Genomic DNA, 14,179 nt, shown 5'->3' on the forward strand with positions numbered 1-14,179 from the left:
ACCATCCGTTACATTTAGTGTCCTGTAATTATTCTGGTTAAATTGATCTTTGTTCTGGTTGGATTCACGTTTTCTCGTCTCTTTCTCTGTCGTAGTTTCTTCTCTTTGCTGTTGTTCGTAGGTTTAAAACTGTAATAAATGTTTGTAAAAGTAAAGTCATTTGTGTTGTTTTCACTCACTAAACATCGGTCCTTCCCTTCTATATACAGCAATAAATAAATAAAATCATGATAATAATAATAATAATGGTAATCATAATAACATACGCTTCTCTCTGGATTAATACAAGAAATCAAGGAGTGGGATTTTTTTTTTACTTTATTGAAATTCAGGCAACATACATCCACTACCACAATGCAAACAAATCCTGGTGCTAATCATTACTTTTGCACCGCTTCATATTTAAAGCCACTATGTGTAGATTTAGAAAATGTCCCCCTTTTGACTTTAGTGTGTTTCCATCCACTTGTTGTCTGTACGTTTACAATCTGTTAAAAAAAAAAAAATGCTTGGAAAAGACAAAACAATTTGTTTATTTTGTTTAATGCTTGTCTGAGGTGAAAGAGTTTGAGTATCTATAAAATACAAAGTGTAACATCAGATCTGTTATCTGAAGATCATCTTCCTCACATTAATGTTCAGAAGCACCACCACTTCTGTCCACAGGGGGCACCAGAATCAACGCAAATTTAAAGTTCCTCATGGTAGCTTTAAGTAGAAATACAAAAGTCAAAATATACCTAAAAGTACCACAAGTAAAAGTACACATTACACATAATTTAACAATTATATTACTGTATTTCAATTTTTTATGTATTAATGTGTTTATCACATTAATGTTGCTGATGGTAGTTTAATGTAAAATAATTATATTTTGTATTTAAAATCTGTAAAGTAACTAATGTTGTCAAATACATGCAGTGGAGTAAAAAGTACAACATTTCCCTCTGAGATCTGGAGGAGTAGATGTATGACGTGGCGTGTAAATACTCAAGTAAAGTACATTACTTGAGTTACATTCCAGCGTTTCATCGTCTTTATTGTTTTACATAATTTGAGGATCAGATCCACAAAGTCAGCAGCAGTGGATGGAACTTCATTTGCAGTTTATTTTGCAGATTTTCCGGAAATTCGGCTAAAATTTTCACTTTGTTCGGACGGAAACTTGATGATTCACTTTAATTTGTCTACAAACAATAAACTGAGGTTATAGAAATGATTAAAAAGACGCAGCGACGTCGTACAAACACACACACGATGGCTTTAAAAGAAGAAACAAACACGTAAGAGTATGTTGAACACTATCTCGTCGTCTTCAGAGACGTCTCTGCGTCGTCTCACGGTTCACTATCCGCTGTCTTTCGTCTGCTGAAGGAGACAAAGACAAAGACGTCGTCGTCAGCGTTGACGAGATTCAGTTCGTAACCAGAAGCCGAGTCGACTCACCTTCCCCAGGTCTCGACTCCTGACTTTCATCTTGTTGATCTGGGACTCGGCGATGTCCGCTCGCTCTTCAGCCTCCTCCAGCTCGTGCTGCACCTTCCTCAGCTTCGTCAGGTGAGCGTTGGCCTGCTCCTCCTGTCCCGACACCAAAACGGACGATTCACCAAAAAAGCTCCAAATGTGACGTGAAACATCTCGATAATAAGACGAACAAACAGAACCACTCACGGCTTCTTCCGCCTGCCTCTTGTACGCTTTGACCTTCAGCTGGAATTTGTCCACCAGATCCTGCAGCCTCGCCGCGTTCTTCTTGTCTTCATCACACTGAAGTTCAACAACAGGAGACACATTCTTCACAACTGATTGACAAGTATGGACGGGTCTCGTTAGGGTTTTATCAACACTAGTACTCTTATCGATACTCTTATCGGTTCTTTTTTATTATTTTGTGAGAAAAAAAGATTTTTTTTTTTTATTTCTTTATTGTTCTTGTATGTAAACAAATAGTCTTTCTTAAGGTGCGTTCACACCAAACGTGGCGCGATTTATTCGCGCCGCCGGTCTCGTCGAGGACCATTTGTGTTCATTCACGTGAATTGCACTAGACGTGCCGGAGAGGGGGCGTGGCTTATCGTCCTGGAGGAAGCCGTTCAACTGTCCGCCATCAACCACGGACAAAATAACCTCTCTGTCTGCTTGGTACTTGTTGTGGAAGTCCCAGATATCCCGGGGAACTGAACGCCGTCATGTCTGCTTCATAACATAGTCCAGAGGAGCTCCGTGGATTCTATCGAGCTGGTTTTCTACAGCTGCATGAACCCCAAATAAACAGATGTGGCTGTGATTTAACTGCAATAAACGGACAAATAGAGACGCCAAAATAACTACGTAACCATTTGTAAAAAGTCTGAATTCATGTTTTGTTAGTTTTCTCCGCACGACGACAAGCAAACAACTTTTAACATACTTGTTTTCTCAATGGAGCTCGGATCGATCGGTGCTATGCTAAGCTAACATTGTAGCAGCTCCATCAACACTCAACATAACGTCATCTCGGCGTAAATACGGCAGCGTCTTTTTCATTGTTTGTACCACATGGTTTACACACAAACATTTATACACATAGTTTGGTCTCTATTGATATGAGCTGTTGTAGAGCTCCGGGTGAACACAGACGGATACAGTATTTATTTCCTGATTCAACAACGGCAGGACGTCACTAATGACAGGAGGAACATCTCAACACTGATAGGCTATCGCAACGCAGCGTCACGCCATTTTTTCGCCGGAGTTGAAAAAACCCCGCAAATTTGTCTGTGCATAGACGCGTTTGGTGTGAACACGACATTAAGCAGCAATACAAGAAGTTACATCTCACTCTGGAACTTCCAAAGTGCCGATAGCAGAACCGGTAACTCCAGGTTTTTACAAATGTATGACAAGCTGTGGTGTTTAGAGTGTACCTGATAGGTGAGCTCTTTAATCCGGCGCTCAAGTTTGCGAACTCCTTTCACGACGTCCGAGCCGTGTCTTTGCTCCGTCTCCAGCTCGTTCTCCAGCTCTCGCACCTGCAAACGAGCAGCTCAAATGAATTTGATTGATTGTAAAAAGATAAAAACGAGCTCTAGTCATCCTCGCGGGACACGTCAGTCACTTTTTACGTGATTAAACACTTTAAAAAATTTAGTTTTCCTGAAATACATGTGATTTAATGCACAGTACGTTACCCTTGCTTCCAGTTTTTGGAGTTGCTTCTTCCCGCCCTTCATGGCCAGGTTCTCCGCCTCGTCCAGACGCTGCTGCAGGTCCTTCACCGTCACCTCCAGGTTCTTCTTCATCCTCTCCAGGTGAGCGCTGGTGTCCTGCTCCTTCTTCAGCTCCTCGGCCATCATGGCGGCCTGGACAACGTAGTTGAAGTAGTGATTAGATTTGCCGTTTTTGTTCAGGTGAGAATTTAAAGTTAAAACCAGACTCTTACGTCAGTGATGGCCTTCTTGGCTCGCTCCTCGGCGTTCCTGGAGGCTTGAACGCTGTCGTCCATCTCCGCCTGAATGTGAGAAAGCTCCGCCTCCAGCTTCTTCCGACTGTTGAGCAGACTGGTGTTCTGTAAGAAATGTTCCATGTAATAGCAGCACATCGACACCAAATACATCGTAAAATACCTGAAAAAGGCGATAACCGACCTGCGAGTGCAGCAGCTGCACCCTCTCGCTGGCGTCCAGCAGCTCTTGCTCCACCATCTTGCGGCTCCTCTCCGTTTGCTCCAGAGCCGCTCGGATCTCCTCCATCTCGGCCTGCACGAGGTTGCTCCTCCGCTCCGACATGGCCACCTGCTCCTTTGCGTCCTCGCCATTTCTCAAAGCGTCGTCCAGTCGAATCTGAACTTCCTGTACGGCAGAACGAAAGCAGCGTCTCTTTCTGCCGTCCGCAGCAAAAAGAAAGCTAAACTCTGAACGCGAGTCTCACCTTCAGCTGGACCTGGATGTTCCTCAGCTGCTTCTGGGACTCGGCCGCCTGCCGGTTGGCGTGGCTCAGCTGGATCTCCATCTCGTTCAGGTCGCCCTCCATCTTCTTCTTCACCCTCAGCGCGTCGTTCCTGCTCCGCACCTCGGCGTCAAAGTTGTTCTGCATGGCGTCGACGACGCGCTGGCCGTTTCTCTTCAGCTGCTCGATCTCCTCGTCCTTCTCCGCTGTCTTCTTGTCCACCTCGGACTTCACCTGGTTCAGCTCCAGCTGGACTCGCAGGATCTTGGATTCGTTGTGCTCCAGGGAGGCCTGAGTCCAGATGTGACACACGGTGAAGTTTGTGTCAATACCGTTCAAACGTTTGGAAGACCTGCTCTGGAGTCTACTCTGGTTAGATTAAAGAGGTTTAAACTGTGTTCGGTTCAGCTGATGTTCCTATAGTGCTGACCCGAGACCAGGGTCTAGACCTAAGGTTGCCAGCAACACGTGTCAATTTCTGCTCGTTACATGATCGTTAGGTTTCGTACTTGATTAAGATGTGTTCCTCCACTTACCTCGGCCTCCTCCAGAGCAGTCTGGGCCTCCATCTTCTCCTGTTCAGCCTGTTTCTTTGACTTCTCCAGCTCATGGATGGTTTTTCCCGTCTCGGCCAGCTGCTCAGTCAGATCCATTATCTCCTCTGGAAAAGATAAAACACGACAGATTCATTTCTCCGCGTCAAAAGCCTCAGATATGCACAGCGTCAGGAGCGCTCCGACGTACGTTGCAGGTTTTTGTTTTCCCGTTTGAGGGTCTCCAGGTGTTCCAGACATTCTTCGAAGGCATTCTTCATCTTGAAGTTCTCGGTGCCCAAACAACGCACCTCTTTCATAGCCGACTCCAGCTCCGCCTGACCCTCCTCATACTTCTGCTTCCACTCAGACACAATCTGCAGGAGGACATGAACTACTCTCACTATCTTTAAGGTGTGACAGCTGAAAGCAGTGGTGCGGTTGTGACTTTATTGTCCCACAGATAAGACATCGTGAACATCTGAACATTATCATGACATTGATTTGTGGCCTACAGGTTGTCCTGCTATTTCTCAAAGTGATGCCCGGCCAAGACGGCAGAAACAGACTCAATTCAATTATTTTGGAACCTTATCAAAATTTCTCTGCTTCTTGTCCAGGACAGCGGCGGCGGCATTCGACCTCTCGACATCCATCATCAGGTCCTCCACCTCCCCTTGCAGCCGCTGCTTCGTCTTCTCCAGAGAGGAACACTTGGAGTTGACGGCCTCCACGGCTTCTTCTGCGTCCTGCAGACGCAGCGCCAGTTTCTTCCTGCAGGAGAACCACAGACTGTATATAGACTTCTATACAACCACATGAGTCGCCCCCTGATGGTCATTAGAGAGAATGCAGCTTTAAGACACTTCTGCTCGGCAGGAACAAAGGTTGCCGCCTGAGGAGAACTTCTCCCAGGATGACGATCGTTAGAATACACTGTCAGCTTTTCTTACTTTGCCTCCTCCAGCTCTTCGGTCCGTTGGATGGCGTCCGTCTCGTACTTGGTCCTCCACTGAGACACCTCGCTGTTGGCTTTGGACAAACAGCGGTGCAGCTCTGCTTTGGCCTCCTGCTCCTCCTCATACTGCTCCCTCAGCAGCTCGCAGTCGTGACGGGACGACTGCAAACCGTGAGCCAGGGCGTTCTTCGCCTGCAAAGAAGAATGAACATCAACACACGCGGCGGCTACGTCTTCGAGCTTTTATCACAAACGTTTGATGGCGCTTCGTCTCTCACCTTAACCTCCTCCTCGTGGAGTCGTTTCAGCTCCTCGAGCTGCTGAATGAAAGCTTGCTTTCCGCGAGTTAGCTGCAACATCAGCGACTCTTTTTCTTCGAGCTGGCGAGACATTTCACCTGGATGATGAGTGATGAAAACGATTAGCACCGCTTCATCTCTGAGCGTTTGCTGCTCCGATGGGATCAAACGTTGCTCACCGTTCTCAGTCTGCAGTCGAGCTCTCTGACTCGACAGGTCGTTTATGAGTCTCTGATGCTCCTCCTCTTTGGTTTTCACCTCATTCAGTTGATCTTCCAGCGAACGGCACATTTTTTCTAAATTGATCTTGACATTTTTTTGACACAAAGAAGACATGCACTTGTTACGTCTGTACATGGAAGTGAACATCGAGAACTTCACGAGGAGCTTGAGAACCGACCTTTGCTTTGGCCGTGGTCTCCGTGTTGCTCGCCAAGTCGTCCATCTCCAGCCTCATCTCGCTCTTCTCCTTTTCCAGCTTCTGCCGGACCCTCTGCACGTTGTCCAGCTGCTCCCCGAGTTCGGCCACGCTGTCCGCCTGCTTCTTGCGCAGCGCGGCGGACGTGGCGTCGTGCTGCAGCGAACTCTCCTCCAGCTCCCTGCGCAGCTTGAGGAACTCTGCCTCGCGCTTCTTGTTCATCTCGGCCTGAGCGGCGGTGGCTCCTCCGGCCTCCTCCAGCCGCTCGCTGATCTCCTCCAGCTCCCTGGAGAGGTCGGACCTCTGCTTCTCCACTTTGGCTCGAGCCGAGCGCTCGGACTCGATCTCCTCCTCCAGCTCCTCAATTCGGGCCTGCAGAAGAAGCGTTCACCCCCGCTGACGTTAGCTTAGCTTTGTGTTATCACCTTAAACCAAAGCCGGTGGTTGAATTCTTCACCTGCAGCTCTTTTATTTTCTTCTGCAGCTGAGCACCAAGAGCTTGTTCGTCTTCCATCTTCGTCTGCAGCTGAGAAAACTCAAAGTCTTTCCTGTGAAAGTGAATTTTCAAAGATTTTGAAAATGCATCAAAATGCAGCTGGCAAAGTGTGAAACGGTAATTGCTGTAATTTTACGTGGATTTTCATGTAATTGTAAAATTACGATTGAACAGTTATTTGCTGAATAAATATCTAAAATAATTTACAGTGAAATCTCAGTAACTATGCCACCACCGTGCAGATGGACAGCTACTAATGTATTCGTTGAAACACGTTTACTTTTTCAGCTTTTCGTCCAGCTGCTGCTTCTCGTTCTCCAGATCCATGATGGACTCGTGAGCCAGTTTCAGATCCCCCTCCACCTTCCTCTTCGCTCGCTCCAGATCCATGCGGACCTTCTTCTCTTGTTCCAGTGAACCCTCCAGCTGAGAACCACACAGACGTTAAAGCTTAAACTATACTGCAGCCTAACGTACAGCAGAGATGAATACATTTACTCAATTATGAATTTAAGGTTCTTGTACTTCCTGTACTTCTACTTCACTACACCTCAGAGGGAGGTATTGTACTTTTTACTTTACTGCATTTATCTGACAGCTTCTTAACTTATTAAAAGTGTTGCATACGAAACATAAGAAGAGCTTTTAATAAGTTATGATGTTGTGTTTTAAACGGTTTACAGATGAAGCGATACGTCGGTGGTTCAAGTTTCACAAAAGTGAAGATTTGCTGATTTTTTACAAACCAAACAATCAAACGATAAATGGAGAAAATAATCATAATTAGTTAATAGTTAAAAATGAGCTCCAGCTCCTCCAACTGCAAGAGTAACATATCCTACTTTTACATAAAAGCGTAATAATAATATGAGTAATAATCATCTAATGATGAGGATATATAATAGTTGAGCGGTCACAGTTTCAATACTTTACATTTTCAATGCAGGACTTGTAGTATTTTCACAATGTGGTATTTGTACTTTCACTTAAAGGTGCAGTGTGTGCGATTTGGCACCACCCAGAGTTGTGGTTGCAGATTGCAACCAACCGAACATCTCTCTGCTCACTCTTGTCCTTTCCAAGACTGCGGTATCATGAGCCGCTGAGTGCAAAATCGTGCAACGCTTTACACTCTGCAGCTCACAGAACTACGGTGGCCTTCAGGGAACGTGAAACGTCTCTCTCTAGAGCCAGCGTTTAGTTTGTCCGTTCTGAGCTACTGTAGAAACACGGTGGACTCTGTGACGAGGACCTGCTCCCGACATTGCGGGCTCCTTCTCAGCCTTAAAGTACGAGGTCTGCTTATTGGTGACTCACCTCGTCCACCTGCTGCTCTAGTTTGGTTTTGGCTTTGGTCAGAGTGTTGATCTTGTCCTCCTCTGACTGCAGGTCGTCCAGCGTCTGCTGATGAGCCTCCTGCAGCTCCCTCTTCTCTTTCGACAGCTTGGTGATGTTCTCATCTTGGCTCATTATTTCCTCCGTCAGGTTTTTCACCTAAAGACATCATCGACACGCTGACGTGGCGAATTCCTCCGTAAAAACATGACGACGTTGCAAAAAGTGCACACGAACGTTACCTTGTTTTCTACGGCGTGTTTCTCCTTCTCCACTTTGGCCAAAGTGAGCTCCAGGTCGTCAATGTCCCTCTTCAGCTCGGAGCACTCGTCCTCCAGCTTCCTCTTCTTGGCCGTCAGCTCGGCGTTCACCTCCTCCTCGTCCTCCAGCCTCTCCGTCACCTCCTTCAGCTTGGCCTCCAGCTGGATCTTGCTTTTGATGAGGCCTTCGCACCTCTCCTCTGCATCCAGGAGGTTGTCTGCCTCCTGATACCAGCCACCAAAGTTAAGAGCTAAACACTCACAATGATAATAACATCCACGCCGACTATGCGGTCTAACTTACCGACTGGACTTGTAGGAGGAGGTCATTCTTCTCCTGAACGACGGAGACCATTTTCTCCTCCAGCTCCCTCCGCCGGTGTTCAGATTTGGATAAATCTTCTTTGAGTTTTGTGAAATCCACCTTTATCTGGACCATTTCCTTCTCGGCTTCAGCGCTCTTCAGGAGAGGTTTGAGCTTGAAGTACATCTTCATCCACGGCCAGTGTTTCACATTCATGAAGGAGCGGAAGTTGTACTGGATGGTGTAGATCGCCTCCCTGTCGAAAGCAAAAGTTGGGTTAGTTCTCTCTGCAGGATTCAGCCTCTGTGGTGCTATTTCTACACAAAACCATTTCGACTATCTTTACTTTCTGGCCATCATCTTCTGGAACTCCAGTCGAACGATGAAAGCACGACACAGAGCCTGAGTGGACGTCACCACCTGGGCCAACCGCTCGTCCCTCATTTCCTCCAGAGCGCCCAGCAGACCGGCTTTAAAGAACACCTGAAATTAAAAAGGTAAACATGAACCTGCGCCGCTCGGTCAATATTTAATACCTCTGCCGTTTAAACACCAACCTTCGTGTGTCCGAACTTGTACTGCGTGTGATCCACGTCGATCGAGCCCAGCAGCTTCTCTGCAGCCTTTTTGTTATCTATAAACTGTCTCTCTGGAACGGCGCTGGCATTCAGGATCCTGTATCTGCAGGAGGAATAGTCGGTCGGAGTGTGACACCAAACGCGATGGAATATTGAAATGCAGAACTTTATTTACCTCTGCTTAAAATCCCCGTAGAGGATCCTGCTTGGAAACCCTTTCCTGCAGATGCGGATTCCCTCCAGCACGCCGTTGCAGCGCAGTTGGTGGATAACCAGCTGGTTTTCCATCGCACCTGTGGTAAGAGCAACCATTCAGTTCCTCCGTGTCGTTTTATAGAATACATGTGTCATATTGAGATGATCAAACCTGGTGTCTTGGTCTCATTTGGTATCAAGCAGCGCACAAAGTGAGGATGAGTGGTTCTCAGGTTAGTCATGAGCTTCCCCAGATTCTCCTGTAAGAAGGTTTACAAGTGAATTATGTTTTCTTTATTTTTGGTTTATCCTCATGCAATGGTTTGTGCGATATCTGACAAAAAAAAAAGTTACTTCTCATTTTTCGTGCGTTTTCTTATGAACGCCAGCAACACGTGTTCATTTCCGCTCTTTTCAAAATAAACTTCTGGTTGCAAAAATCGAGATGGCGGCGGCCAAAAAACAAGATGGCGACAGCCACTTGTTACATGGCTTACTGCTAATTACACCATTGACCAATGTTAGCATGCTACCATGCTTAACTCCTGTTAAACATCACATCATGTTAGCATTGTTTTTGTTAGCACGTAGCTTTAAGTACAGCCTCACTGAGCTGCTAGCATGGCGATGACCAGTGTTTTAAATGTTGTGGTTTCAGACACATTTTGACTTCAGTGTAACGTATTTTTCCAGAGAGCAGCTCGGGCGTCTCACCCTGAACAGCGCCGACACAGTTTGGAACGACGCCCCCTTCTTCTTGGCTGCTTTCTTGGTTCCTCCTGCTGCTGCTTCTGCTTTAACAATCACACATTTTAAAGTAACACACAGTAGTAACGTTGGTGGTCAGATAACTTTCACTTTGCACGTACAATATTTCTCTGCTTGCAACCTAGAAATAGAAATCCTCACTCAACTTGCTATATGGTGATTACTGCTGATGGTTATGGAACATGTGATTATGGCTGCTCTATGAGTCAAAGCAATATGAAATCATTTCATTAATATGTGGGTTAACCAGTTCTTTGGAGCCACAACACCGCCTACAAAACAGTATGGAGGAGAATCAACGCAGCAGGTTTATAACGGAATATTCAGGAAAACCTTTGTCTGGATTTACCATCTGATCCAGAGAAGCTTGCGTATAACATGGACAATATTTTCACCGATGACTTCTGGTAGAGCTGCACCACGGAGTCGCTCAGCGGGTCTTTGTTCTTCTCCAGCCAGCCGGAGACGTTGTAGTCCACGGTGCCGGCGTAGTGCATCAGCGTGAAGTGAGCCTCGGGCTTCCCTTTCACTGCTTTGGGCTTCAGGAAGCAGCTGTTCTTTCCAAGATGTTGGTCGTACAGTTTGTTCTTGAAAGAGATGTCTGATGATTTTGGGAACATGCACTCTTCCTCGAGGATGGAGAAGATCCCCATCGGCTAGGAAACAAAGATTTACTGTCCTCGAGCAAAACCAAGGTACTTTACTTGAGTATTTCCATTTTGGATAACGTTTTTAAAAAGACAGTATTCGCTACCTTTTCAATGAGCTCGATGCAGGCTGCTAGATCCATACCGAAGTCAATGAACTCCCACGCGATGCCCTCCTTCTTGTACTCCTCCTGCTCCAACACGAACATGTGGTGGTTGAAGAACTGCTGCAGCTTCTCGTTGGTGAAGTTGATGCAGAGTTGCTCCATGCTGTTGTACTGAAGACGAGAACCATGTTTGAATAAGTTATTCAGTGTGTGGAGAAAAAGAAGATACATCATTAAGTATACTTTGAACACTCACGTCAAAGATCTCGAAGCCGGCGATGTCCAGGACACCAATGAAATGCTGTCTGGGTTGTTTCGTGTCGAGCTGCTGGTTGATTCGCATCACCATCCACAGGAACATCTTCTCGTAGACGGACTTGGCGAGGGCACCGATGGAGTTGTACACCTGGAAAGAAGTTGAGCTGTTTCTTTGGACATTGTCATATTTGTTTACTGCTTAACTTTGAGGGTGTTTAGATGAAGAGGGTCAGGATTATTGAACATGTTATAGATAATAATCCCATTTAAGGGGAAAGGAAGCGACATAATTGTCATATTTCCTTTATAGCCTTTCTACTTCTGCTGGTTGTATTCACGCTTCAAAAGGGAACCAGTGCTGCGCTAACGTCTTTACCTGCTGCACATTTTGTCCTTTGGTGACGTACTCGTTTCCAACCTTCACTCTGGGATAACAGAGACTTTTCAGCAGATCAGCGGAGTTCAGGCCCATCAGATATGCTGCTTTATCGGCTTCTGCAAAACAACATACAAATCTTCTGCTTCATCGTTTGCGTTGCGGTATTATTTTGTGTGTGTGTGTGTGTGTGTGTGTGTGTGTGTGTGTGATTCCCATCACCCTCGGTGCCGTCGGGCTCCGCCTGCTCCTCCCGCTGCTTCTGCTTGAACTTCATGTTCCCATAATGCATCACGGATCCGGTCAGCTTGTAGATGGACACTTTCTCTTCAGCGGTGAAACCCAGAATGTCTAAGGCTTCCTGCATCGTCGAAAATAAAAAAGTCAGATCGTAAAACAGCTGATAAAGACGGACGAGCTTCGTGGCGCTTCGACGGCGTCGACTCACGTCTGTAGCCATTAGCTCGTCTGCGTCATTTATGCTTTTGACGCTTATTTCTCCTTGACTGACGAAGGCGAAGTCGTACGGGTTGGTGGTGATGAGGAGCAGATCTAAAGGGAAGGAAATCCAGCTGACGTCTCTTTGTTTGAATGAAAACGAGAATAACGATGACGATAAAACGATTAATAATCAGATTACCGATCAGTTCGGGCTTCTTGTTGCAAGCAAGCTGATAGAAGATGTGATAACTCCTCTCAGCCGACAGCTGGAATGTCACTCTGGATTTCTCCAGCAGATCTTTAGGGAAGAAAATTATAAATATGCTTTTTTTTTTGCAGCATCATTATTTGTTAATATTCTGTACAAAATGTGAACAAACTCACATGTTTCGATATCTGCAGAAGCCAGTTTTCCGGTCGTGCCAAAGTGAATTCGGATGAATTTTCCCTGTTGATCAAAACAGTGGCATCTTTTACTCATGTTGGACAAACTCTGCGTAACTCAAATGAAAGTCCGTCAGGCTCACAAAGCGGGAGGAGTTGTCGTTCCTCATGGTCTTGGCGTTCCCGAAAGCCTCCAGCAGAGGGTTGGCCTGGATGATCTGATCCTCCAGAGTCCCCTGTTGAAAAGCAACCCTGTCAATGCGCTCGTCTCTGGAGACCAATAACGTACGTCCACGACTCGCCTAAAGTCGTCCCGAGCTCACCTTCATTTTACTGTTCATCTCCTTTTTCTTGTCCGCTGACACGGCGATCGTTGCAAAGTACTGAATGACTCGTTTGGTGTTGACGGTCTTTCCTGCACCGGATTCTCCACTTAACGAAAAAACACATTTTTCATTCATATTTGTGACTATTTTAATGTGTCAATAAAGTGCTGCAGGGATGAAGTTAGCATCGAACTGTTTCCCTCAACAAATAGCCAATAGGATTTTAGATTATTACATAAAGTAAGGCCTTTGTCAAACGATACTTCCGACCTTTTTCATTTCCAACGCGTCAAATACTGACGCTCTGTCAATCTGCGTCTGATATCGACGTAATTTAAGTATTTTTAGACGCTCAGAGAAAGTGTGATGACGTAGTAAACAAACAAAATATCAGCTTAACTCACGTGATGAGTATCGACTGATTTTCACGATCTGAGGACATAAAAGAAGAAACACGATGAAGAGGATTCATCAGAATATTCGGGTTGCGTTTGATATTTTGAGCTTTCTGACGTTATACCGGTGAGCATGAACTGGTAGGCGTTATCGGAGAGGGCGAAGATGTGAGGGGGGACCTCCATCCTCTTCTTCCCCCTGTAGGCCCGAACCACCTCCGGGTTGTAGACCGGCAGCCACTTGTAGGGATTCACAGTCACGCAGAACAGCCCAGAGTACGTCTGCGTGGAGGACAAGAGACACGATTTAGTGGAGGGATTGAATTAGAAGACATTCATGTTCCCCAGAGGATGAATCTTATGGACTTTGGTGACCATCATAGCACTCAATGACTACAATAAATCTGCTGAGAGACTCACATAGATCATCCAGGCTGCGTATCGCTCCTTCAGATTGAACAGCACTGCCGGCTCGTGGAGGTGCGTCATCATCACCATGTCCTCGATCTTATCGAACTTGGGGGGGTTCATGGGAAACACCTGGTCCTCCCTGACGGTTAAAGTCTGGAAAACATAAAAACCAGAACCTTGACATTCACTTTGTTAATGAGCTTTAAAAATAATGTGCAAACATCTCACAAAAGTCTCTAAACTCTGCAGATTTTCTTGCAAACTGAAGATAAAACAGTATCATGAACGTATTCCCTGTCTGCGTGGAGCACAAGCCTTCAGTCCACCCACTCTGTCGTCCTCGGTCTTGACGGTGACCCTCCCGTCCTCCTTGTCCTGGACCTCGGCCTTGGCGTACAGCTCCTTGTCATCGCTGACGAAGCACGCCGTCTTGCCGTCGAACGGCCGAGCCTGGGCCTCGATCCTCTCCTTCTCGGACTTGCGGAGGAACTGGGCGGCCGGCCCGAAGATTGACATTTCCCCATCTGTGCTCATTTTCTCCTCCTGGATCAGAGACAAGAACACCATCATCAGCATCTCTCCAGCTCTTTTATGCATGATTGCTTTAAATGTACTCACCTCTCTTGCTGCTCTGACACAGGAACGCTGAAGATCGAGCTCTAGTCAGGAGGAATAAACACAGAAAGTCTCAACTTTACCCAAAAATACAACAATCCTGCTGTGAAAGAGCTGAGGACTCACCTTCGTGATGACGCTGCAAAGA

General features: G+C 46.1%; 1 protein-coding gene across 1 annotated transcript; it reads right to left on the reverse strand.

Annotated features, from left to right (window-relative positions):
- Positions 1-1,285: 1,285 nt before the first annotated feature.
- LOC137883996 (myosin-1B-like) lies at positions 1,286-13,950 on the reverse strand. The gene is made up of 39 exons (XM_068725617.1): positions 13,747-13,950; positions 13,426-13,569; positions 13,131-13,287; positions 13,015-13,042; positions 12,608-12,716; positions 12,428-12,520; positions 12,285-12,348; positions 12,100-12,198; positions 11,908-12,011; positions 11,682-11,820; positions 11,460-11,578; positions 11,082-11,231; positions 10,826-10,996; positions 10,421-10,727; positions 10,018-10,091; positions 9,476-9,563; positions 9,284-9,401; positions 9,088-9,211; positions 8,877-9,013; positions 8,531-8,786; positions 8,209-8,451; positions 7,949-8,125; positions 6,912-7,057; positions 6,593-6,683; positions 6,118-6,507; positions 5,897-6,023; positions 5,697-5,815; positions 5,414-5,610; positions 5,051-5,234; positions 4,672-4,837; positions 4,464-4,588; positions 3,910-4,218; positions 3,627-3,830; positions 3,422-3,547; positions 3,171-3,341; positions 2,907-3,011; positions 1,672-1,767; positions 1,447-1,578; positions 1,286-1,368 (listed from the first exon to the last, which is right to left on the reverse strand). Exons 1-39 carry the CDS (start codon positions 13,948-13,950, stop codon positions 1,348-1,350), a joined length of 5,814 nt encoding a protein of 1,937 aa, XP_068581718.1. The 3' UTR covers positions 1,286-1,347.
- Between the last annotated feature and the right edge of the window lie 229 nt (positions 13,951-14,179).

Source organism: Cebidichthys violaceus, unplaced genomic scaffold (assembly GCF_023349555.1).
Source record: "Cebidichthys violaceus isolate CVI_PGR_0920_01 unplaced genomic scaffold, fCebVio1.0.p SCAF_36, whole genome shotgun sequence".
Classification (NCBI taxonomy): domain Eukaryota; kingdom Metazoa; phylum Chordata; class Actinopteri; order Perciformes; family Stichaeidae; genus Cebidichthys; species Cebidichthys violaceus.

What these genes read in the sequence shown, in the direction of transcription:
- LOC137883996 (XM_068725617.1), bottom strand. Translation starts at nt 13,950, where the DNA reads ATGAGCACAGATGGGGAAATGTCAATCTTCGGGCCGGCCGCCCAGTTC. An exon ending in TCAAGACCGAGGACGACAGA is followed by an intron (nt 13,570 to 13,746) that starts GTGGGTGGACTG and finishes TATGTTTTCCAG; the next exon opens with ACTTTAACCGTCAGGGAGGA. An exon ending in CAGAAGATGATGGCCAGAAA is followed by an intron (nt 8,787 to 8,876) that starts GTAAAGATAGTC and finishes TGCTTTCGACAG; the next exon opens with GGAGGCGATCTACACCATCC.